Genomic DNA, 26,614 nt, shown 5'->3' with positions numbered 1-26,614 from the left:
GTGCGGAATCGGGTTCGGCTGTTGGTCCGCCGTTTGCGCTGACCTGATCGCTTGGCTCAGATCAGTGGGGTGCTCTCGCAGCACCCGGGTCTTGACAGATGGGTGCAGTCCATTTACCAACAGCAGTCCTCGGGTCAGCTCGTCGATCTCAGGCACTTGTAGGCTTAGGCGTGAGAACTCGGTGACATAGCTCTCCAAGCTTGAGTGCTGCCTGACAGCGAAGAGATCCAGTCGCACCCGCTCTTGATGATGCAACGGACCGTACACCTTGGCGAGGGCTTCACGCAGCGCTGGCCACGTCGAGAACTCCACACCCGTATCCAACGATGCGATGAGCCATAGCTTGGCGTTGCCGCTCAGGAAGCCCGCTGCGTAATCCACCATCACCGATGAGTCGGTGATTCCCAGTGACCGAATCGCCAGCTCAATGGAGAAAGCCCACTCCTTGAACTGCGAGGGCTTGCCATCGAAGATCGGCGGCTCCTTAGCGTGCCGAGGCTTCCCGGACGAATGAGCGGGCGGCACAGGGAGCGGTTGTTGTCGGTTGCTCAGACGGGCGCTGACTTGGCGACTGGCTTCACGGACCTCGCTGGCCAACCTGAATAGCAACACAGAAAGAACAAGGATCGCCACGACAATGGCGAGCTCCAAGAACACCATGTTAACCATCCTTTGCTACCAGTGTAACCGTTTGAAGGTATTCTTGGAAAAGACAATGCTTGCCCAAGGCAACACAACTGATATAGGGCACTTCGTGCCCTAAGGTGATAACGCGAGTGCTGACAGGATAGGGAAAGGTGCAAGATACAAAGCTAGAGGGCAGATAAGGTTAGCGCTAACAGGGAGCTGTTACACGAGGAGCACGTCGAACCTTCCGCTCGGCAAACCTGAAAGAAAGCACCACTCCCTGCTCAATACACAGTGTTTCGGGGAATTCACCCCTCATCAGTTGAGCTTGAGTAGGCTGAGGAAGATTGTGCCTGAAAAGCACCACTTATATACTGCTCTCCAGGCCAAACCATCACCAGGGATACAAACTTACAGAGACACTTTGTTTCCAGCGCGACAAACACCTCGTGAAGCCCCAGGTAGCAGCGTGAGTCAGAGTCGCTCATGGAGTTGTGCTAAACAGACGTTGAGAGCCAGTATAGCTATTCACAACGCTGTCACCTCCAACAACTAGTCGCACGTCCGCGTGAGGGACAACAATACGAACTTAGTCAGTCAAGTGTCAAGTTCGGCAAGAAGCGTGTGCTCCTCGTTGGAGCAACCAACTTCATGACTATTACCGCCGAAGTCGCAACTTCTAAGTTCGTATTGTTGTCCCTCACGCGGACTCTCGGGGAGCTCACTACTCCTCCGACTCTCTCCTGCTTTGGGTCTGTGACTCTTCACGCTTGATCTTCCGATCTAGCATTGCACTGGTTCAATAAACACTGTTCAAGTGGAATTAGAAACCTGTTGTTCTGTGTGAGCTAGCTAACTTGGATGGCGACTATATTGGTTGTCTACCTGGGGAGCCACTAGACTGATCTAAGCTAGGTCACAAACCCGCCAACGCGCGGCCATGACATTTGGTGCTGTGACCAGGATCCAAGTAACAGTTGTGTCTTGCTGTCGCTCTGGCAGAGTAGTCGTAACTCGGTGTGCACTGGTCCATGCTGAGCTCTGAGCTTCTGTTTACTCGAGCACGCAGGGGTGTGAATTTCATGTCGATTTCACGAGGCTGCATGCAGGTCTCAAGTGGATTTGGAAGCGAACTGCTTTGTTCTGTTCTGGCCTTGGTTGGTTCAGTGAACACTCTTTCTGAGTGCGTGCACATGGAACGTTGACTCGTTCTGCTTTGTAGCTGTTGCTACCAGTTGGCGTGCCAACTACTTGTTTCGGAAGACCTGGCGAAAGTCGGTCATGCCGCTGAGGAGTGCTGCTGTTCTTTCGAACATTAATGGTTCAAAACCAGTCAAAAGGACTATATCCTTGTCGTGTGACGGAGTCACGAAGCCAGATTTCGAAACTGGGCGCACCAGTTGAGATGCTGGCTGAAACAATGATGCAGTAACAAGTAATTCGTTCTGCAGAGAGCTTGAACAACTGCTGATTCGAGTTCGTTGATGCGGATCTCGAATGTTTTGATTGGAGTGTGATGGAAATCACTAGTGAGCTGATGGCCACCTGAAACCAGCACTTCTGTGTTGGACGATGCCTGTTTGGTGTCGGATCTGTAGCGACGTCCGCACCGTGTGGTGTTTCGTCACGTACTGAGTATGATGCTGGTTCTGACATTGGACGCGATGTGCTGTCCCAATTCCTTGCGAGATCACTTCGGGTGATGGAGCACTGCATTTCTTGTCGCGAACGTCGCGATGAAATACATGTACATGAATTCGGAATAACCAATTTATATTTGCATTACATGACGATGATTTTGTACTCTCTTGCTTGCTTACGTTGTGGCTGATTCCACGCTTGGGTTAGCCGAAGTCTAGTTCCCCATCGTCCTTTCTAGTGATTGATTTCATTCTACTTCGAAGTAGCTTCGAAGCAATCCTTCGTTTCTCTATTCTTTGCATTTTGTTCACAAACAAATTCTTCGTTATGTTTTCGTCCCGTGAGTATTTTCGCGCTCTTGATTTGTTTTGCTCACGCGTGACTTTCCTTTCTTTTTATTATGCATGACCATGATGACGTATTTGGTGTGACGTATGTGTACGTGACCACGTGACTGCGTGTTCACTAACTACATGACTGTACAGACAGTAGGCTAGTGCATTTTAGCGATTCGCGCTCCTTGCTGTTCACTTCTTCTCCACTTCTGTTTTGTCGCTGCACTAGTTCCTTTTGTTACCATGCCACGTAAATGAAGGTCGTGGTCGCCATTTTTATGCATGTTCTTTGTGCGCAGCTGCCTGTGGATGCAGCTGCCCTTTTCCGTTGAAATTTGATCTTGTTTGAGAAAGAAACAAAGAAACAAACTTTCACAATTCAAGAAACGTAAATGTCTTTCATGTCCGTTGAGTCGGGATCTTTATGATGTCGCGAGTCACGACATGAAAATTTGGTGCTGAAACCCCGTTTAATCAACCATGGCCTCGACGGAAGGAGGAACGTCAGGGTCCGGACAAGCAGAGTCAGGCTCCAACAGTGATACGTCGAAAATGGATACGGTCACCCTACCGGTGCAACTGACTTCTGTAAGCAGCTCAATTCAATGCCTGGTGCGAGATCTGCAACAGGAGGAGCACGATGCTGACCGGTTTATTGCCGGGCACGTGCCACCGAATGACGTTGAAGACTTCCTGGTAAGCTTTGAAAGCATTGTCGAACGATTAGAAATCAAATTGAATCAATTTTCGAATGGTGTTGCTCAAATGCCCGCATCCACCAAGGGACAACGTGCCCAAGTTGAATCATTGAAACTGGAAATCAATGGAATGACAGTCTTGGTAGAATCAGCGGTCTCAAAAATCAGAAAATTAAAACAAGTGGCAATCAGACACAATAAACAAATGGCGATGGTCCAAGGCCCATTGCCAGCGGAGGATCCGCATGGTATTCAAAACCTCGTCAATGTGCAAAACAAAACAACACAATCTCTATTGGATGCCATCCATACACTCACCAATAATGCTCCTGGGCGTTCCGAATCACAGTCCACGCATCCCCATCACGTACGATTACCAAAACTGGAATTACCAAATTTCAGGGGTGACGTCCTCAAATTTTCCGAATTCTGGGATGTATTTCAATCCACGGTACACGAGAACCCGGCTTTATCCCACGCGGAGAAACTGGCGTATCTAAAAACATGTTTGTCTGGCACGGCACGCAACGTCCTCGATGGGATCGTCCTCGACAACGACCACTACCCAATTGCTGTCGAATTACTCAAAGAACGGTTCGGCAGGCAGCAAATGGTGTTGAATGCACATTATTCAGCACTGGTCGATCTGCCACCGGCCTATGACACGGCCACATCACTGCGCCAGTTGTACGACACAGTTGAAAAACACATCCGGGCGCTCAGTGCTATTGGCGAAGACTGTGACCAAGGGATTTTTGTGTCTCTGATCACGTCAAAGCTGCCGAGTCCTGCCATGTTTCAACTGGAATTAGCTAAAGGTGAGGAGCCGTGGTCCGCCGACCGCCTCCGCAAACATTTACATGACTATATCATGGCAAAGGAAGCAGCAGCTCGACCAACATCAGTCGGTTCTGCACAGTCAAGCATGACTGTACCGCGGTCCACGAATGCCAGCCCTGGCGACATGCGGCCAGTCCAGACGTTGGCAGTTTCGGTCAAGAAACCACAACGCGCAAAATGCTTCTTTTGCAAGGAAGCCCATTACACAGATGAATGAGACCGGTACAGAACTTTAGAGACCAGACGCCAGCAAATCCAGGGTCGGTGCTTCATTTGTTTCCGGGACAGCCATACGGCTCCGGCTTGTCCAAACCCCTGGGCTTGTGCACATTGCCACAAGAAGACACACCACCGCAGTCTCTGCCCTTCCAAATTTGGAACTGGCCAACAACAACAACAACAACAATCGAAACCACCAATCAAAGCCAACACAACATGTGTCACAGCTCCTAGCTCTCCCAGCCAACAACAGGATGCAGTCATCCTGCAAACAGCAGTAGCCACAATTGGCGGCGCCACAATTACCCAGCCCGCGCGGCTCATGTTTGACACTGGGTCGTCACGGTCTTTTATTACACACGAAGCACAACAGGCACTTCAACTTGCTGCCAATGGTTCAGACACCATCGCCATGGCTGGCTTGGGCGACAGTACCCGCAAGGTTGTCTGTCTGCCACGTGTGCAACTCTCTGTCGGGTGTGATGATGGCTCCACCGTTACGGTCATAGCCAACGTAGTCGACAACATCACATGTCCCATCCAACGCTTTCCACTCGATTACACCAAGTATCCGGTTCTGCAGTCTGTAAATCTTGCTGAACCCACGCCCCTTGCAACAGAGAGCGTGGTTGTCGACGTACTAATTGGAAGTGATCATTACCATCACCTCATTGGCCCTCGGGTCATATCCGTTACCGCTGACCTAGTGCTGGTCGAGTCCAAGTTAGGGTTTATTCCGTCTGGCAAAGTGTCTGGTGATACGCCCCCAGACACCGTCATGCATCTGTCGGCGGATTCCATAGCGGATGACACCTTACCTGCACTCGAAGATCTGTGGAGCCTTGAGAGTCTGGGCATTAATGACAACCCAGAAACAACAGACAACGACATGGTGAGAGAACACTTCAACGCCACAATACACAAAGAAAACGGTCGCTACACAGTCAACTGGCCGTGGAAGGAAAAAGCTCCGCAAGTGAACTATGAGCTGGCCAGAGGTCGACTCGTCTCCCTCATCAAGCGGCTTTCTACACAACCAGACATCCTACGACACTACGACCAGACAATCAGAGACCAACATGCAAGTGGTATCATCGAGGAAGTCCCGAATGCCGTGCCCACCGGGCCGGTCCACTATTTGCCACACCACTGCGTCCAGCGTCAGACCAGCACAACAACCAAACTCCGCATCGTATACGATGTGTCAGCAAAAACCAACAAGGATGGAAACAGCCTCAATGACTGCCTCCACAGTGGCCCCAGCTTGCTTCCCGACTTGGGTGGCATACTGGTCCGTTTTCGCCTGTTTCCTGTTGGGATCACCAGCGATATTGAGAAGGCATTCCTCCAAGTGGGCCTCGACGAACCAGACCGGGACTACACCCGCTTTCTGTGGCTCAAGGACATTTCTCAACCAGTCTCACCAGCAAACCTGGTGACATATCGTTTCTGTCGAATCCCGTTTGGTGTTATTTCCAGCCCGTTCTTGCTGTCTGCCACCATTCATCACCATCTCGACAACAGCAACAGCACGCTCGGTTCTGAAATCCGCGACTCCACTTATGTGGACAATGTGATAACTGGGCGCAACACGGCTGACGAAGCCAGTACTCTCTATGATTCTGCAAAGAGCCTATTCAACGACGCCGCTATGAATCTCCGTGAATGGTCATCTAACAGTGATGAATTTAACCACACCCTGCCAGACTTCGACAAGGCCACATCCAACAATGTGAAATGCCTCGGCCTGGCTTGGGATACGAAAGAGGACACTCTCAATGTCATTTCTCCTAATGTGGCTCACAAACACGCCAACACCAAGCGCAGCATCATCTCCGCTGCTGCTCGCTTTTACGATCCCGTTGGCTACCTGTCACCTCTGTTTGTTCGAGCCAAACTTCTGATCCAGGACATCTGGAAAGCAAAGCTCGACTGGGATGATCCGGTTCCCAACAGCATTGCAGATGATTGGCAGGCTATTGCCCAAGACCTGGACAAGGCCGACACGTTCAAGCTACACCGCTTCACTGGTCTTGACCCAGCATCTGTCACTCGCCGTGAACTTCATGTGTTCTGCGACGCATCCGAAAAATCGTACGGTACGGTTGCCTATCTCCGTGAGGAAAGCGCCACAGCTGTGGCCACAGTCCTGCTCGTCAGCTCCACTCAAACAAATGACTATTCCTCGTTTGGAGTTAATGGCAGCGCTCATCGGTGCTCGGCTGATCAAATTCCTCCAGAAAACACTGCCATTTGATCTCCACCGCACTGTTCTGTGGTCCGATTCAACTTGTGTTCTACACTGGATCAATGGCACGAACCAGCAATCTGTGTTTGTCCAGCGGCGACTAATGGAAATCCGGTCGAATCCGACAATTGCATTCAAGTACGTTAGTACGGATTGCAATCCTGCTGACCTACCCTCACGTGGTGCAACAGCTGCTGCATTGCACGACAGCAAACTCTGGTGGGAAGGTCCTGAATGGCTACGCGGTGATACCAGCTCACTCGGTGAACTACCATCCCCTTCACTTGCCACAGCTGCAGCAATGGTCTCAGAACCACCCACTGAGGTATCTGTCGCAATCAACTCTTGCCCTGGGGAGGGTCCTTTCATCTCTATCGAAAGGTATTCCTCTTGGTCGAAAGCGGTACGCGTAATGGCTTACGTGAAACTGGCAGTACAGAAGCTGCAAGGCAAATGCAAACAACAAACACAACTAACCACAACCAATATCAAGGAAGCTGAAATGGAATGTGTACGAGTTATCCAAGGTCAAGAATTTGGTGAAATTAAAAATGCAATTCAGAAAAAACAAAAAATGGAACTCGTTACCAAACTCGGTCTACTTATCGATACCAACGGCCTAATTCGGTGCGCAGGGCGCATGAAGAATGCTAGGTTTCCAGAATCTGGTCCAATACTGCTGCCACGGAAACATCCTGCCACGAGGCTAATCGTGCAACTGTGCCACGCTCGCGTTCGGCACTCCGGTACTAGCCAGACGCTCATGGAAGTGCGTAAGCGTTTCTGGATAACTCGTGGGCGGGCCACCGTGCAGACAATATTGCACAGCTGCTACCACTGCAAGAAATGGGAAGCGAAACCATACCCAATGCTGGATTTTGCTCCACTGCCGAGCAAGCGTGTTAACAGGTGCATACCATTCTCGTACACTGGTATCGATTACTTCGGCCCAATGACAATGACCAAGGAATGCGACAAATGCAAGGTATGGGTTTGCCTGTTCACATGTTTGACTACTCGCGCAATCCACCTCGAGCTAATGGAAGACATGACAACAGCCTCATTTCTACTGGGCTTTCGTAGATTTATTGCCCGTAGAGGTACGCCAATTGAAGTTTTGTCAGATAATGCAAAACAATTTCACACTGCCTCGAACGTCATTGGTGAAGTTTGGAATGACGTGAACCACACCGATGACTTTACTTCGTTCTGTGCTACGAATGGAATACAATGGAAATTCATAGTACAGCTGTCTCCATGGATGGGCGGCGCATACGAGCGCTCAGTACAATCAGTGAAAAGGGTCCTACGAAAGACAGTGGGCACTTCAATTCCAAACCGTGATATGCTCAATACATTTCTAATGGAGGCGGAGGCGATAATTAATGCGCGTCCACTGGTCTACGTTGGAAACGAATTGGATTTTGGTAATGTTCTTACTCCCAACCATTTCTTGTCTCTAAACCTGAAGTTGGGCACTCCTGGTATGGAGGGAGACTTTGGTAATGACCCGACGTTTGAGCCTGACACGTCTTTGGCTAACACATTGCTAACTGCCTGGACGGATGGTCAACGCCTACTACAGACCTTTTGGTCAAAATGGCAGTATTCGTATCTACCCACGCTACGTGAACGTGGTCAGACTGCACTTCCGCATGGAAGACTGCAAGCACATGATCCACCTGCTGTGGATACTGTTGTCCTAGTCAAGGAAGAAAAGATGCCACGCGGCTCTTGGTTGATTGGACGAATTGACAAACTGCACAACAGTAATGATGGTGAAATCAGATCTGCAACAGTCGTTCTGCCATCCAAGCGCCAGATCCAACGTCCACTATGTCTGTTGTACCCAATTGTGCAAGCGGAGAATCACGATGCAGCGCACGATGACCCGCCGCTCGCACAACCTGTACAGCCTGCACAACCTACACAGCAACAACCAGCTCGACCAACACGCCCTGCAGCCGCTGGTTCCCGTGCTAACCTGAAGAACCTAATAAGTCAAGGTGCAGTATAACTCTGTAAATAGTCTGCATGAATGTATTTATACACAGTACACTCTCTTGTTGAACACTAAGCAATCACCACACACTCATTTACACTTTGTCCACACTACTGCAATTGTAATCGCTCTTCTTCTCTGTTGTGGGGAGTGTCGCGAACGTCGCGATGAAATACATGTACATGAATTCGGAATAACCAATTTATATTTGCATTAAATGACGATGATTTTGTACTCTCTTGCTTGCTTACGTTGTGGCTGATTCCACGCTTGGGTTAGCCGAAGTCTAGTTCCCCATCGTCCTTTCTAGTGATTGATTTCATTCTACTTCGAAGTAGCTTCGAAGCAATCCTTCGTTTCTCTATTCTTTGCATTTTGTTCACAAACAAATTCTTCGTTATGTTTTCGTCCCGTGAGTATTTTCGCGCTCTTGATTTGTTTTGCTCACGCGTGACTTTCCTTTCTTTTTATTATGCATGACCATGATGACGTATTTGGTGTGACGTATGTGTACGTGACCATGTGACTGCGTGTTCACTAACTACATGACTGTACAGACAGTAGGCTAGTGCATTTTAGCGATTCGCTCTCCTTGCTGTTCACTTCTTCTCCATTTCTGTTTTGTCGCTGCACTAGTTCCTTTTGTTACCATGCCACGTAAATGAAGGTCGTGGTCGCCATTTTTATGCATGTTCTTTGTGCGCAGCTGCCTGTGGATGCAGCTGCCCTTTTCCGTTGAAATTTGATCTTGTTTGAGAAAGAAACAAAGAAACAAACTTTCCAAATCAAGAAACGTAAATGTCTTTCATGTCTGTTGAGTCGGGATCTTTATGATGTCGCGAGTCACGACATTTCTAAAGCTTCTAAAGCTGCCGTGGTTCCGCCGAGCCATGATGGTGATGGCCAGAGAGACGAATCAGCTCAAGTAGCTGAGACAGAGGACCCCCTCGGGGTCTGGAAGCAGTTGCGCATTGGCGCAGATTGTCCCGCTCTAACTCTTCGCTGTGGTAGGGACGAGCTGGTCTCAGTCCAGCCCACAGAGGCGGTTGGAGGATCCTCCCGCAGTTGTAGAGACGAGCTGCCCACAGAGGCGGCTGAAGGATTCTTCCGCAGTGGTAGGGACGAGCTGGTCTCAGTCCAACCCACAGAGGCGGTTGAAGGATTCTTCCGCAGTGGTAGGAACGAGCTGGTCTCAGTCCAGCCCACAGAGGCGATTGGAGGACGTCCCGCAGTGGTAGGGACGAGCTGGACTAGGTCCAGAGGCCCACAGATACGGTTGGAGGTTGCTCCCGTAGTGGTAGGGACGAGCTGGTCTCGGTCCAGGTGCCCACAGCGGCGGGTGGAGGTAGAGATGGTAGCGAGACCTCTCTAGAACAATCTGGTATCTCCCACGAGGAGATCCACTGCTTGCAGGCCTTAGTGCTTCGGTACCGAGATGCGTTCGCTTTGAACCCATCTGAGCTTGGTCGCATTTCGGTGCTACACTTCTCCCCTTCTGACGAGTAGGTTGTGTACTTAGAAAAAAAAAAAAAAAAAAAAAAAAAAAAAAAAAAAAAAACACCACAAGATTCAGACACGTGATCCTGGTCCTGTTGCACAGGCTGCTAGGCGTATGCTATGGAACTCTCGTGAAACTGCTCGCGAGCTTGTTGACAGTATGAAACGGCAGAGGCTGGTGGAAGATTCTACTGGTCCTTGGTCGTCGCCTATTGTACTTGTCGAAAGACAGCCAATTTGACACGATTTAGTGTTGACTACAGGAAGCATAATGCTGTGACAGAGCGGGACCTGTTCCCCCCCCCCCTGCAAATTGAAGAGACGCTTAGCACTCTGTATGATGCAAACATGTTGCACCCTAGACCTGTGTTCAGGTTGTTACCTGGCTTTGGCAGTTACAGACAAGGGGAAGATTGTTTCTCTACACCCGATGGTCATGGTCAGTTCATGTACTGCCATTCGGAATGCGCAATGGGGCCAGCTCATTCCAATGGCTCATGAGTTCAACACTCAGGGACCATCAACGGCGTATCTGCTTTCTAGTGTATCTAGAATGAAATCACTGTTTCAGCGTTCATTGACGAACTTCGGGAATGTTGCGATGCTGTGTTCAGCGAGTTGGTTGCAAAACCGTACTGTACTACCACAGAACTGTGCTACAGTGTGTGGGGCTTGTGTCTGTCCTGGTTGGCAGCAATGAACCTACCGTGGAAGTATTGGCGAGGTCGCCAAGGTCTTTTGTAATGGGTGGAGTGTTGGTGGAACCGATTCGTTGGATACCACCAAGTCTATGAAATGGCTCCTGGAGCTCTGTGGCAGTTTTTGTACTGAACCTGATACCTACGTGGTAGAGGGGTGTGTCTATCACATGTTATGGCAAGTGGTCTACCTCCATCTGAGATGGCACGAAATGGCGAACCGTCATACGTATACGCTCTGCGTGAGTGATTGGCGAACGTGCATTCAGTTGTACATAACAAGCTGCGTGTTGTTCATCAGCACCAGGCTCATCTCTACGATAATGGAGCAGTACCAGTTTCATTTGAAGTTGGACTTTTTTTCGATGGAAACGTCCCTCCTGTGGAGCCACATTTTGTACTCTATGCCCGTACCTGTTGCGGTACAGAACCAGCTGGCTTGGCCAACGAGAGCTAGGCGGTTACCGTCACGACTCGCTGACTTTAACGTTAGGTGAGATCACGGGGACGTGATTCTTGAGAGGCCGGGGAATTGTCATGACCCGGATCAGACTCGTCGTGAAAACAACCACGCATTGAGTTCAGCAGCCAAAAGCTGGGCTCCGAGAAACTTCTAGAGTTCTGTAAGAACCATGATTAGTCCTGCGAAGGATTTGGCACGTTCGTTAGTTGTTCAATCATGGCTTACAACTCGTGGCCTAGAGTCGCAAAGTGTTGTCGTAGATCTACGTCGGCAAAACCTTCAGTACAAGTCGTCAGCATTGTACTCACTACACTATTGAGCTTGAGGGGACCACGCTTAGTCCTGCAAGGGAGCTGATACCTTTGTTAGTTGAGCAAGAGTGGCGCCTCTTCTCGTGCCGTAAGACGCAAAGGGTCGACGGTACTTCGCGTACTCTAGACCCCAGGCCCGTTGGAGGGAACACGGCATTGCCGCCTGCAGCTATGTTTGGGGGAAGAGCCCATATTGGGTGAACCTACCAGAAGGATGCAGCTACGCTTCCCGCCTGCTGCAATGCATCCCAGTGCACCGGATCGCGGACCAAGATCATGCCAGCCTTTGGAGAACACTGTATTCACATTTGGGTGAGCGTGCTCCCCGTATTGATCTTCGTACTAACGTTATATCCTAGTTTGGCTGATTGCATCACTGTTTGAAATATAGAAATAATCCTTACGCATTCTTGTCACTGTTGCCTACTTTTGATCACATAATGTAGCATATTGTTTAGCTGGCATTCATCCTCGACTCTTGGGGAGCTCACTACTCCTCCGACTCTCTCCTGCTTTGGGTCTTTGACTCTTCACGCTTGATCTTCCGATCTAGCATTGCAATGGTTCAATAAACACTGTTCAAGTGGAATTAAAAACCTGTCGTTCTGTGTGAGCTAGCTAACTTGGATGGCGACTATATTGGTCGTCTACCTGGGTAGCCACTAGACTGATCTAAACCAGGTCACAAACCCGTCAACGCGCGGCCATGACAAATACACAACCCCAATTATCCCTGTAATTGTTCGACCTCTTCTGAATACAGTTGTCCCAGTGCGGGCTTGCAAATAGAGGTGTTGGAAGCAACACCGTTGTTAATGGCCAGCGGTCCTCAGCGCTTGTTCTGCACCTCAATGAGCGACCTTGACTCACGTTGCTGTCTGCAGTTCACGAGATTTCGTTTGACTGCAAACTGAATGTCACTGTAAGTATTAGTTGGTAATCCGAATGATGTTTTTTCCCACGGAGAGCTCTACATAATGCAATGCTCTTGCCGCACAAATTTCATTAGCCTACTCAAGCTCAACTGATGAGAGGTGCATACTACGAAACACTGTGCATCGAGCTGGGATTTGTGCAACACATAATTCCCCAATTATCGCCGATGTGTTGCTACGGCCTATGACCCTTACACCAGATGCCTTTTGTCAATAGAAAATCCCAATTTATTTGTAAAAGTGTATTAGCTAGACAAGTGATTTGATTCTTGCTCTCTAACAGTGAACTTTCATGTCATCCGTGCTGAGAATCCTCAGTGAATATCCAGAAGTGATTGTGAGGGGAGGATGCAAGGGTTGGCGCGTACAAACATTGCTTGCTGAAAAAAGCTCATCCTGGAACTTCACTCCCCCCCCCCCCCCCACACCCACCTTACCCCCCCCCCCCCCACCTCAAATGAGTAACACTTACGTTGACAGGTAGGTTTGGGTTGAGACCTGAGATAATAATATACCAGATCTGAGGACTCCACCGCCCTGATTTCTCTGTGCGTTGGGTCTGAGGTACGCCTGAGTGGAATGACCAAGAGGCGCACATATACTAACTTTGTGCCAACGGGCTTGGGATAACTCACACGTAGGGATGATCAGCCAGCAATAACACTAGCACACACTCAAACCAGGACTTGAATGGTCAAACTAGACCATGTTAAATGTCATGCCATGTTGTAGGCTCGCTCGCCTCTTTTGCTAGCTTATATCGCCGCTCTCCACCATGGTCAACATAGTGATAAATTTCACCCCGCTGATGCATTCTTTTTTTTCGATTATCATATTCTTTCCTTCTTTCTTTCTTTTTCTTCTCTTGCCATGGCTGGCTGACGCCCCCTCCTTTGCATTGGCTTCTGCCATTGGACGGTGAAATAAAAATAATAATAATAAACTAAAAAAAACTAGTGCAAACTTCAGAAGAAGTCTTTAGGCAAAGGATGCACACATGCTCTGCTCCACACAGACATCTAGGAGCTCGACATACCGTATAGGCGCGAATAGAAGCCCCGGCGCTCTATTTTTCCAGAAGACACGTTGAGGGGGCTATATTTGAGAGAGGGCTCTATTCGAGAGGGGGCTTTATTTTTTAATAGAAATCCGTTGTTTCACCCTATCATGCTGATCAGTACAAGCAGTGACTGCCCTCGATTGTTGTACAGTGAGCACCCGTGACTGTAGTTGTGTGCAACAAGTGCACTTGCATACCGTACACGGTTCATGCACTGCACTGCATTGCACGGAGTTCGAACGCTCGGTTATAGCCACGGGCTTTTATACGAAACGGGGCTTCATTAGTTCGATTTCCTCTGGCAGACGGGCTCTACTTAAGAGGGCGCTCCATTCGAAAGTGGGCTTGTATTCGAGCGCGTACGGCACTAAAGAATGCCAGGTAGAAATTAGAAAGCGATTTCAGAAAGAAGGAATGTGGGTGGAATATTGACTTCGTTCTTTTAAAGGTACAGTGCCAGCACCATTGGTACGGCTGTTTTTACCAATTCCAACATTCATGGGCTGCTCAGTGTAAAATTGATTATCTGGAAGCAGCTACCTTCATCAGTGGCGTAGCTTGGGCAATATTTGTATGGATACTATGTGGTCTGATGATTGGTTTTTGCGATGAAACTCTAAGTAACAACAAAAACAGCCCAATTTACTTCCTTTTGTGTACCTCTTGTATATGGATACAAGATATCTTTGGCCAACCAAGTCTAGATGTATTTGAGGTCCTTCATACAGATAGCACATGTTATTCCACTAGAGGCTAGGCGAAATATCTGGCAGTTGCAATATAACTTACAATACAGAAGCTGTAACAGATTCACTGTTACTACTAACACTAGGAATAGGATACACTTATCACCTGCTATTATCACGCTGCTGCTGTTAGGTGTTATGTCCATCATTGCTTGTTCATGTATATAAGAATGCATTATGGCAAGGATCATTGCTTATTCCAAGAATGACTACTGAAGTTAGTTGGACTGTTACACTGGTAGCAAGAGGATGGTTTTTCTTTTCGTCATGTTCGGGCTATGCGCAGTGGCCGCATTAGTCGCCTACGGTATATTCGAGATTCAGAAGCGTCTGAATCACCTTATCGCACTCGGTCAGTGCGATGGATCAGATCAAACGCCAAGACGTGCTCAAGCTCCCAGCGGAGAGAGGCCACGCATGCGCCATGTTAAGTCTCCGCCTGTGTTTCGTGGAGATACAAGAGAGTTCAAGGAGTGGGCCTTCGCCATCGAACTCGCCATGAAGTCCCTGCAGCTGGACAACGCGGAGGAGCGCTTGAGCTACGCGGCGAGTTTTCTGGAGGGCAACGCTCGTCTTTGGTTTATCGCCTCTCAGGAGGCAAACACGCTGTTTTCCGACTGGCCAGACCTGAAGAGCAAGCTGGGAGAAGTGTACGGCCCGGTTTATGACAGGGAACAGGCGCGCATCGACTTATTCGCTCTTCACCAAGATGAGACTCTTGACGAATACATCAACAAATTTTCGCGGCTTAGCTTACAAGTTCCCGAGCTTGATGACCACTCCAGAGCTATCTTGTTCACGCGTGGGCTGGCTCAGGGCCAAAGCGGTGAGGTACTTAGGGAGCATCCGCAACATTTGGCCCAAGCCATACGAGCTGCGGTCTCAGCAGACCAGTCGATGCGGCTAGCCCAAGCAAGCTACGCCAAGGCAGTGCGCGCACCAGGGCATCAGAGGCGCCAGCCTGGACCCTGGTCAAGCCAACCAACACCATCCGGTGGGAGAGAAACCAGGGAGCCAGAGGGTCGTTCAAGGCTGTGTTTCACCTGCAGGAAACCCGGCCATATTGCCAGATTCTGTCCAGAAGGAGGGAGGAACGCCACAAGCAAGCCTTCTTTAAACGATGGACGCCAGTAAGGAAGGGAGTGCGACTACTGGCGAACACGAGAGCACCCAGGAATAGGCCACGAATCAAAGTTCAGAACAAATTCAGCCCCTTAGCAAATGAGGAACCACGCCTCGAGGAGACCGAAATTCAAGCCTCGCCTGTCAAGCATTCGTCACCTGATACTGTTGGCCGGCCTAATGAAGTAACCGCCAGCACAGGGAGCATTTCCGCCGACAACGAACACGACCTAATGCGCGTCCAGGGCAAGATAAATGGACGTCGCGTTACCATGCTACTGGATTCTGGGTCAACCCACGACTTCATTTCAACTGACCTTGTCAAGAAGCACAACATCTCCACAACAACCGGTAGCGACGTCCTGAACGTCACACTTGCTGATGGATCGGTCCGCTCACAGCCTATTACGAAAACGGACAGCTTGAAGACCGTAGTCGGCGACTTTAGCGAGCACCAACAGTTCCTAGTATTCCCTATGACGCGGTATGACGTGATCCTCGGCAAACCATGGCTGACCCGGACGAACCCACAGATCAATTTTCGTACCAATGAAATCAAGCTGGAGGGTGGATCCATCATCTGTCAACCGAGTGAAAGTGATGGCACGGACAAATCCAACCCACCGATCGAGACGTTCCTCATCTCAGGGAAGCAGGCTAGGCATGCAATGAGAGGTGGCGCAGAAGGAATCCTAGCGTATGTGACAGCAGATCCGGACGAGCCACAGACGGTGGATAGTCCGGGTAGGGAGGATCAGAAGGATTTCAAGGACCTGCTGAAGGAGTTCGGGGACGTCTTTCCCGATGAGCTTCCAAACAAGCTGCCACCCAGAAGAGGCGCAGATCACGAGATAAAAACGGAAGAAGGAGCTAAACCGCCATCTCGTGCAGCATATCGTTTACCAAAACCAGAGATGGATGAGCTTCAAGCTCAGCTCACCGAGCTGCTCCGTAGAGGATTCATCCAGCCCAGCAAATCCCCATACGGAGCCCCTGTGTTCTTCGTAAAGAAGGCGGATGGAACACTTCGAATGGTATGCGACTGGCGTGAGCTAAACCGCATAACCATTAAGAACAAGGCATGCCTACCGAATATTGACGACCTCTTTGATACCGTCCAAGGCAGTGCGTATTTCACCAAGCTAGATCTGAGGTCCGGTTACAATCAGATTCGAATAGAAGAAACAGATATTCCGAAGACAGCAATAAATACCCCATTCGGTCACTTTCAGTTCACAGTGATGGGTTTCGGCCTAACAAATGCCCCGGCAACATTCCAAACCTTGATGAACAGTGTCCTCCAGCCATACCTGCGTAAATTCGTTGTGGTGTTTCTAGACGATATCCTCATATTCAGCAAATCATGGGAGGAGCACCTTGATCATGTCAGAACCATCTTAAACGCCCTCAGGAGGAATGAGCTATATTGCAAACCGTCTAAATGTGAATTCGGCCGGACAGACGTTCTGTTTCTTGGGCACCGGATAGACGGCCAATGCATTTCTCCAGATCCAGAGAAGATCAAGGCCGTGCATAACTGGCCTGTCCCGACGACGGTCACGCACGTAAGACAGTTTCTTGGATTCGCTAATTACTTTCGAAGGTTCATTAACCATTTCTCGGCCATCTCCAAACCCCTGGAGGAACTGACAGGGAAACATGTGCGCTTCGAGTGGAATCAGACTCGACAGGAGGCATTTGAGCGATTGAAGTCTGCTCTGCTGGATGCACCAGTGTTGCGACTAGCAAACGTCAGTCAGGATTTCCGCGTTGAGACTGACGCAAGTGACTTTGCTGTGGCAGGAGTCTTAACGCAGCAAGCAGAGGACCAGTCCTGGCATCCTGTGGCTTACGTGAGCCGAAAGCTGTCTTCTGCCGAACGGAATTACACGGCCGCCGAGCGAGAAACTTTGGCTGTAGTGTACGCCCTGCAGTGCTGGCGAGTCTACCTATTTCGCCACTTTCAACTCTACACCGACAACATGGGAGTTGTCTACCTCAGGACCAAACCAAACTTAACCAAGAGAGAGGCTCGATGGATTGAATTCCTGGCCGACTATGACTACACGGTACATCACAAGCCAGGGAAGTGTAACATAGCAGACCCGTTGTCACGTCGACCAGACTTGGAACTGAATGGAATCGAGTTCTCTCTGGATGTGAATCAAGGAATTGCGAATCAGATCTCAGCAGGGTATGATAGTGACCCAGAGCTTTCGCCAGTAATCAAGCGCTTGATGGCTTGCAGCGAAGACGCCATGCATGAGCGATACGTCTGGAACAGTGTGGACCGGCGGCTGTACCTAGTAACATCGGGCGATGCTCGCCTCTGCATTCCTCGCGGTCCGGTACGGCTGCAACTGCTCAAACAGAATCATGATTGCCTGACGGCCGGCCATCCGGGGAGAGACAGGACCTACCTGAAGCTGAGCAGATACTTCTATTGGCCAGGCATGAGAAGTACTGTGAAGGACTTCGTTAAATCTTGCGACCGGTGCCAACGCGTAAAGGGTAGCCAGACCAAGGCAGGACTGTTGCAGTCCCTTCCAGTCCCCGAACAGCCCTGGACAGACATCAGCATGGATTTCATCATGGCACTGCCGCTGACCTGCCGAGGACATAGCGCCATTCTAACCTTTGTGGACCGTCTGACGAAGTATGTGCACCTGATCCCGACGACTGTTCATGTTGACTCTAAGGAGGCAGCCCGATTGTACGTGGATCATGTGTTTGCTGCCCATGGCTTGAGCAAAACGATAGTTTGTGATCGAGATCCGCGATTCACGTCGGCGTTCTTCAAGGAGGTTTTCAGTATTCTTGGCGTGGAGCTAAAAATGAGCACGGCCAACCACCCGCAGACCGATGGCATGACTGAGCGTGTGAACCGTGTCATTGAGGATACGCTAAGAGCTTTCGTCAACCATAGGCAAAACAATCGGGATGAACTCCTATCGCTATGTGAGTTTGCGATCAACAATGCCGATCAAGCGTCAACAGGTAACACGCCATTTTTCCTCAACCATGGATGCCATCCAGTTACTCCCTCGAGCTTATTGACGAAGCAGAAAGCTGGAGCTGGCATGGACACGAATGGTCCGCTGTCATGGCTGGATGGCCGCGTAGAGGCACTACGTGAGGCACAGGATGCCATCGTGGCGGCGCAGGCCCGGCAATCATTGTATGCGGATCGAGGACGGGTGGAGGACGCCCTGAAGGAGGGTGATGAGGTGTTGGTCTTCAGGGACTTCCTGCTGACGCCCGAGGAATGAGACAGGCCTTCACACAAATTAAGGCTCAAGTGGTATGGGCCGTTCAAGGTGCAGAAGAAAGTGGCCCCGAATGCGTACAGATTAGCTCTTCCAAGAATCATTCGGGCCCATCCAGTGTTCAATATTGCTGCCCTTAAGCTGTACCATGGCAATGAGATACCGGGCCGTACTCAGCCGGCACCTCCACCCCTAACCGATGCGGATGGCCATACGCGGTACATTGTCGAAAAGGTGTTGTCGCACAAGAAGAGAGGACGGCGCACGCAGTACCTAGTGAAATGGAAGGGCTACCGAGATGCCACCTGGGAGCCGGAGGAATACTTGATGGATGAAGCAGGAAACGCTATTATTCCGCTGAAAACCTACCTGGACCGTTTTTCATAAAATTGCTATTTAATTGGCAGCCACAGTTGTATTGCTAGTTCTACGTGTTGCAATAGAAATGTAGCATTCTGCATGATTAGGATAGTGCTTCCCTGCCAGCCAGGCGTTATTTGCAGAGGACATGCACTGGATCTTGAGTTCATCAGTGTTGTTTTCGGCTACCATGCATTCCACATATCCATGCATGATCATTAGTTACCATAACTGTTCCTTCGAATTGGTACTGTTCTGACAGTTGAGAGGGGGGAATGGTGTAACAGATTCACTGTTACTACTAACACTAGGAATAGGATACACTTATCACCTGCTATTATCACGCTGCTGCTGTTAGGTGTTATGTCCATCATTGCTTGTTCATGTATATAAGAATGCATTATGGCAAGGATCATTGCTTATTCCAAGAATGACTACTGAAGTTAGTTGGACTGTTACAGAAGCGTGTAATTGATAGCAAAAGTAACAAGTTAGTACACTGTTTCAATTTATATATAAACACAGCCTCTGTGCTACGCTTCCGAGTCCACAATGGACGAAACAACAGTTCCACCCGCAGATTGAGTAAATTACAGGTTATGTATGCAGCATTAGTAACAAATACATGATACTGGTTCAGAGTGGTGTGAGCCGTGGCGTTCACACAATGTTTGGGAGAATGATGCTCCTTGGTTTAGTTGCTGGCGACTAGAAAACAGCTGACCTAGTTGATGGCCAAACTCGTTGCTCTCTCATCCAAACAATGTGCATGTGAAACAAAACCCATCACACACTTGGAAACGCTCAGCCAGGTGTAGGTTTCCAGCCAGTAGCAACTGAACCTTATGCACTGGCCACGTACTTTCATCGCCAAGAAGCCCTACCGTATGCATGGACTGGTAAACCTCCTAGGTGGTCGGAAATGGTGCAGCAGTAGCTCAAACGTCTCCCTTGAACTTAGCGGAAACTGGCAACTTCAGCCACGAGCCCTGCGCACCACCCACTGTACTTGCACTTCTCTCTGTTTCCGGATCATCAAACGTTCACAAAACGCCGGCATTGTCAAACAGTTGCTGAAGAAGAGTACCGGCTTCAGGTCGCGCTGCAAGTTCCGGAGAATCACCTTCTACAAGACAACTGGGATCATTCTCAGGTGACTTCAACTCCCCCAATGTTCCAGACTGATATTGGGAGTCGGAGATTCTCGGAGAGTCCACACTTTCGGGCTGCCCTGAAGCGAATTCGCCGCCAGAGTCGACAGAACCGGACACCGACACAGCGTCAGCGCTCAAAGAGTTGTCTGAACAACCGCTGTCATGACGCTTGGAAGAAGTCGCTGAAAACAAATCTCCAAATTTCGTTTCGTTAACGCGCTTCACACATGTACCTGCCACACTGACAGAACTTGGAAAATGGTGGCGAAGAATAAAAAGAAAAAGGAATCAACCTGGAAGCTTTCGAAACAAAAGGACTGTGACTTTCCGACTTCGATTTCGACTCTGGTTTTGCTAGTCCAAAAAATGGGTGTGAATCTGCACTGCACCGGTGCTGCGCAGCATTGTTGCAGTGTGGTTCACACAGCGAGTGCGAGCAGCGGTTCAAAGAAGAACAAGCCTATCCTCGAGCCTAACAAATGCATGTCCTACCCAATGCTAGACTAGATGTCCTACTTGTAGATCCTGCGAACTCTTCTTCAGTTAACAGTAGACTCCACGCGTGAAGTCAGTGCCTTTAGACTTATGCATGAACTGGCAGTAGTACAGTGCATTTCGACATGTCCTGGCCAACCATGTATGGATACCTGACTGCAAAGTATCCACTCTGGCTACCCGGGTCGCCTGCTCATACACTCCTCGCTAGAGTCTCTCCCTCCTGAACTGTTCTTCTTGTCCAGCGAGGACTGCGCTACCTGTCATATTTGTTGCTAGAGGAATGTTTAGTTGAAACAAACAGATATGAAGCATAAACCTAGAGACGCATCCTCACATGATACCGAAATTGGTCATGGAGAAATAATCAGTCCTGTAGCCGACCCGGATCCGGACCACCCCTCAGGAGCTGGCTCCGGGCCTAAGGTATATCAGCAGAAATATGAAGAGAAGACAAACCAGATGACTCCAAGAAAAATTATAATGAGAACAACAGCACATCAAAGTTCTGCAATGCATCTTTGCCTCAGCATGAGAGTTTGCCATCAAAAGAGTGACAACAGACCCGGTAACCTGGACAAACCAACACACCTTATACAACTGGGTTAGCAAAGCAGACTTTCATTCATGAAAATGATAGATTTTCCTCTATCATAACAGAGAATTTACATGTAACTAATTACTTACATCATATCAATAATTGGAGGTGGGCAGGGGGGGGGGGTTCGAAAGAGGCGGGGGCACATCGTCCATGCATATGCAAAGTATACATGATAGAACAGTAGCACTTCCTCACAGGTCATCCCAGTTCTAGTTGTACAGAGTAACACTTACGTAGACAGGTAGGTTTGGGTTGAGACCATTGTCTAGTTGCTGTACATGTCACTGTGAGTGCACCACTTGGTATGTTCTGCATCTTAAAACCTGGGTTGCAGGTGTATCTCACAGTCTTTTCAAAGTCAAATCCTGTATTTGTAGCTTGACCATTGGCAGGGTGACCAGGATTTCCACATGTTACCGCTGATAGAGCAACAACACAATTCTGTCAGGCAAAATAGTGCATCATATTACATTCCAGACTAGCGGGAAGAAGATGACGACGTCAACTAATTCAGTATCTGCGCACACGAATATGTTGATGTTGTGCGTGTGACTTTTGATGTCAGGTATGACATCAAACGGACCGGTTCCATGCCTAGCATGTGGGTCAGAAGCATCCCGCCAAATTTGAACGATCACGCTGACAACCATACATTGGGACTTTCACTTTCACAGTATCTTTTGGACTCTTTCTCACTCCTGTATGCAGCCACACCATGCATGCTCACATTCCTAATACACCTCACTCACACACAAACCCACATACACACGCATACACACATGCACACACCCGCACATATTAGATATTGGCGTCCGGTTTTGTACAATTCGTTTTCGCAAAGCTTCCCCCTTCATTTATCTCTGATATTGCTGATCTACCCAAGTTGGGTGGTGTGTTGCTTTCCTGCTTCGGATTGTAGTCAGACCGCATTGTTATGTTATTAACTGGTCTCGTCATCGGCCTGTAACAGTCGGCATTCTTTGTTGCCGCGGGACTTAGCTCGTGCACATTTGGCTGCGCTCACCTTCCCCTCTTCGGTCCTACGTAAGCATGAACTTTCTAAGTTGGAAGGCTGTTGGTTTGCTCACTGGAGATGTGTTAGAGCTAGGTCTCGGGTCGCTGAATGCCTCAGTAGCCTGTCAGTTTTGTACCCTATTATCACACTTTCTGACCGTTTATCATCTTGTTACAGTCGTGGATAGTTGCTGCATAACTCGTTCTCATGTGTTTTTTTCTCTTTTTACAGTTATTACTGGCTCAGTATCCGAGTTTAAAAAGAACTATATTTCTCGTTTCTTTCCTACGTCAGCCAACGAGAAATGAGACATAACTTCCACAATTGATATTCCGAATTTTTGGATGAGAGGAGTGGTTTGAAACCTGAATACTGCTTGCTCCAACAATTCTTTGGAGCCAGATCCAGTTGAAGTAGTGGCAAGAATCTGTCCTCCAACTGCTTAAACGATAAAATTAATGATTCGATCTGAGGGTGCGTGAGATCGACCGGCTCGGTTGAATTTGGAGTATTGAAGATATTTTCCGAGATGGACATAAATTTTACACTCCAGGGATGGAGTTCCTACGGAGGTGGAAAATTCTGCCTTACTTAGTCTCGATGTGACATAATTTTAGCACAGGATCTAACTCCGATCCTGCACTAATGACAACGTGGAATTTGTATTTGGACTGGGGGGGGGGGGGGGGAGGACTGACAGGAACATATCGGCCATGCATATACAAAGTAAACGTGCTAGGACAGCGTCACCTCCTCAAAGGTCATCCCAGCTCTAGTTGTACAGAGTATCACTTACGTTGACATGTAGGTTTGGGTTGAGACCATTGTCTAGTTGCTGTACATGTCACTGTGAGTTGACCACTTGGTATGTTCTTCATCTCGTAACCTTGGTTACAAGTGTATACTGTAGTCTTTCCAAAATAAAATCCTGTACTTGTAGCTTGACCATGGGCAGGTTGACCAGGATCTCCACATGTTACCGCTGTTAGAGCAACAACACAATTCCGCCAAGAAAAATAGTGCATCATAGTACTTTTGAGGCCAGCGGGAAGAAGATGACGATGTCAACTGATTCAGTATCTACGTACTCGAATGTGTTGTGCGTGTGACTTTTCATGTCAGGTATGACATCAAACCGAGAAGTTCCATGCCAAGCATGTGTGTACGAAGCATCCCGCCAAATTTGAATGCCGTACTTTGAACGGTCACGCCGACAGCCATACATTAGGCCTTTTACTTTTGCAGCATCTTACACCTTTACCTGGTACCTGGTTCAAGTCCTGCCTTGGAGCGGTTTTTCCAGCCGTGCTGCTAACCACAGTTGGCCAGGCACAAGGGTACATGGATGCAGCTAATGGGGTCGTTTTCAGCACTTGTGCCAGTGGTTGTGAGACTTATCCACTCACCCCCACCGTTAGGCGCTGCATCTGCTGCTAGGGTTTATCGGGTGTTAGTGGCCGTCGTGAGTTCCCTTCGGGAACGGACACGATAATTTACTCTTTTTTTACCCACCATTAAAATTTGGAATTTTTGGATGAAAGGGGTGGTTTGAAACCTCAATATCGCTTTTTCCAACATTGTGCGCTTTCGATTACACGCATTTCGGTCAATTCTAGAATCAGTTATTGTTGATGCACAGTTCGATTCCAAAAAAAGTGACAAATTCCGTCGTTAGAATTGATGTAGAAAGGAAAAGGACATATGGATACGAGTTAAGAGTAACTCTCCATCACTGTAACTGGATACTCTATACAGTCAGAAAGTGCAATAACTAGGCACAAAACTGACAAGAGTACTGAAACATTCGACGTCCTGACACCTAGCTTCAACACATCTCCGTAGCGCTAACCGACAGCCTTCCAACTTGGAAGGTTCAAGGTTATGAAAAGACCAAAGAGGGGAAGGCAAGCGCAACGAAAACGAGCAAAAGCCACAGTCCTAACGGAACAAAGAATGTTGATTGTTACTGGACGATGACGAGACCAGTACGATATTTGACAAAGCGGTCTAACTACATTCCAAGTTGGAAGGCTGTCGGTTAGCGCTACGGAGATGTGTTGAAGCTAGGTGTCAGGACGTCGAATGTCTCAGTACTCTTGTCAGTTTTGTGCCTAGTTATTGCACTATCTGACTCCTCCATGCCGGGCTTCCACCTACCCCTCCGACTTGACCGATCTGCTCAAGCCGGCGGAGTTGCAGTCTGGGTCCGGGACTCCCTCTCCTTTGACCACCTGAGTGACATCAACTGCCATGGCCATGAGGTCATCTGGCTTCGCCTGCACCTGGACAATGGCCAGAAAGTAGTTGTATGTGCCGTGTACCGACCCGGGTCGTGCCCTGGACAAGATGTCTCTCTGCTTGAGTATCTTGACTCAGTCATGGATCAAGCTCGATCCCTCGGGAACAGCGTTGTGATAGCTGGTGATTTAAATGTTCATAATGAAAGCTGGCTATGCAGCACGAAGGCTACACCAGCTGGTGAATACATGGAAGAACTCTCTGCGTTCCACGGGCTCCACCAGCACGTTACTCAACCGACACGTGGTGAGAACACCCTGGACCTCATACTCGGCGACTTCTCGGAGACCTCAGTGGTGGTAAATGTACTGGACCCCATTGGAGCATCAGACCATGCCACCGTTGTGGCCACTTTTGATGCCACCCCACTCCGCGAACCACCGACTAAACGGCGCTTTTGGAGGTATGCTCAGGCAGACTGGGGCCGGCTTCGGCACTTCTACTCAACAGCAAACTGGGATATATCAGAAGACCCCGAGGCGTCCTGCAGATCAGTAACCGCTGTTGTCATGGAAGGCATGAATCGCTTCATCCCACACAAAGAACTTCCGACGAAACCAACAGATCCATCCTGGTGGATGCCGGAATGCTCAGCCGCTACCCAGGCAAAGAGGAATGCATGGAACCGTCTCAGGAGACACCCCACCTCAGTGCCACCAGCAACTCATTGACTACAATGCCAAAGTCCGAGCCTCTGCCAATTGCCTCCGTCTCGCAAAGCAGGCAGAATCTGCCCGCATCCGAGATCGGCTCAAACATGGATCACTGCGAAACAAGCAATTGTGGTCACTCCTGAAGCAAGCTGAAGGCTCTGGCCACAGCTCGTCTATCCCTGTCCTACGCAATGCCCAGGGCAGAGAATATGTCACCAACCAGGAAAAGGCTACTTGCTTTGGAGAATTCTTTGCGAGCAAATGCAGTCTGGGTGATCAAGATCTACAGCACTCCGACCTTCCTGACCTTCCTCCTAGGTGTACATCTGCCCTGACAACTGTCCGATTTCGGGAAGTAACAGTCCAGCGCCAGCTCCGCCAGCTGGATCCGACCAAGGCTACCGGACCCGATGGCATCCCTGCCAGAGTTCTGAAGCAGTGCTCAAAAGTTTTGGCTGCACCACTTGCCAAGCTGTTCTCACTCTGTTTCCGGTGCCATGTCCAGCCCTCTCTCTGGAAAGTAGCCCGTGTGGTCCCGATACACAGGAAGCAATCTCACTCTGCTGTTAAGAACTACCGACCCGTGTCCTTGTTATCTGTTGTCTCCAAAGTCATGGAGAAGATTGTCAACACTGCCATAATCAATCATCTTGAGCATGAAAAGGCCCTGTCCATCCACCAGTACGGATTCCGGCAGGGGCTCAGCACATCTGACCTTCTCACGTCTCTCAAACACTCCTGGGTCTCCGAAGTCAACCGTGGTGGCGCAGTTCGCATGCTGGCTGTAGACATAGCAGGAGGATTCGACAAAGTTTCACACTGAGGTTTGCTCCACAAGGCTGCGTCATAGGGCATCGCTGGTCCCCTCCTTAGCTGGCTGTCTGACTACCTGTACGACAGGAAGTTGCAGGCAGTAGTCGGCGGAGCATCTTCAGAATCATACAAGATTGATGCTGGGGTCCCACAAGGGAGCATCCTTGAGCCCACACTGTATTTGCTGTATGTGAATGACGCCTGCGACGTCCTACCGGAAGGGATCACTGCGGCTATTTACGCAGATGACACCACTCTCTATGCTCACATCCCAACGCCACATGCTGTGACAGAAGTGTGCCGCAACCTCCAAGCTGGTGTGGATGCACTTGCTGAATGGGGTGCTCAGAGGCGCGTCACTTTCGAGCCAACAAAATTACAGGCCATGACTGTGTCCCGCCACCGCAGACTCTGGGAGACAACACCCATCCAGTTCAACGGCACAGCGGTCCCGGAATGCTCGCGTCTGAAGCTCCTTGTAGTGACGTTTGATGCCCATCTATCATATTCAGAGCAT

At 49.3% G+C, this 26,614-nt stretch overlaps 1 protein-coding gene across 4 annotated transcripts in view; it reads right to left on the bottom strand.

Moving 5' to 3' along the window:
* The window catches only part of LOC135808887 (CUB and sushi domain-containing protein 3-like), a 122,225-nt gene that overhangs the window by 69,606 nt on the left and 26,005 nt on the right, over positions 1 to 26,614 (bottom strand). For 3 of the 4 annotated variants that reach the window (XM_065322126.1, XM_065322128.1, XM_065322127.1), the window contains exons 7-8: positions 23,130 to 23,315; positions 21,552 to 21,737 (exon numbers count right to left, since the gene is read on the bottom strand). The exons of the other annotated variant lie outside the window; for it this stretch is intronic. In XM_065322126.1, the coding sequence (XP_065178198.1) occupies positions 21,552 to 21,737; positions 23,130 to 23,315 (372 nt within the window). The remainder of the gene's footprint in view (positions 1 to 21,551; positions 21,738 to 23,129; positions 23,316 to 26,614) is intronic. 4 annotated transcript variants of the gene reach the window in all.

Source organism: Sycon ciliatum, chromosome 2 (assembly GCF_964019385.1).
Source record: "Sycon ciliatum chromosome 2, ocSycCili1.1, whole genome shotgun sequence".
NCBI classification, from domain to species: Eukaryota; Metazoa; Porifera; class Calcarea; order Leucosolenida; family Sycettidae; genus Sycon; species Sycon ciliatum.
Note: the sequence above shows the minus strand (reverse complement) of the source record. Positions and strands in the feature narration are given on the sequence as shown.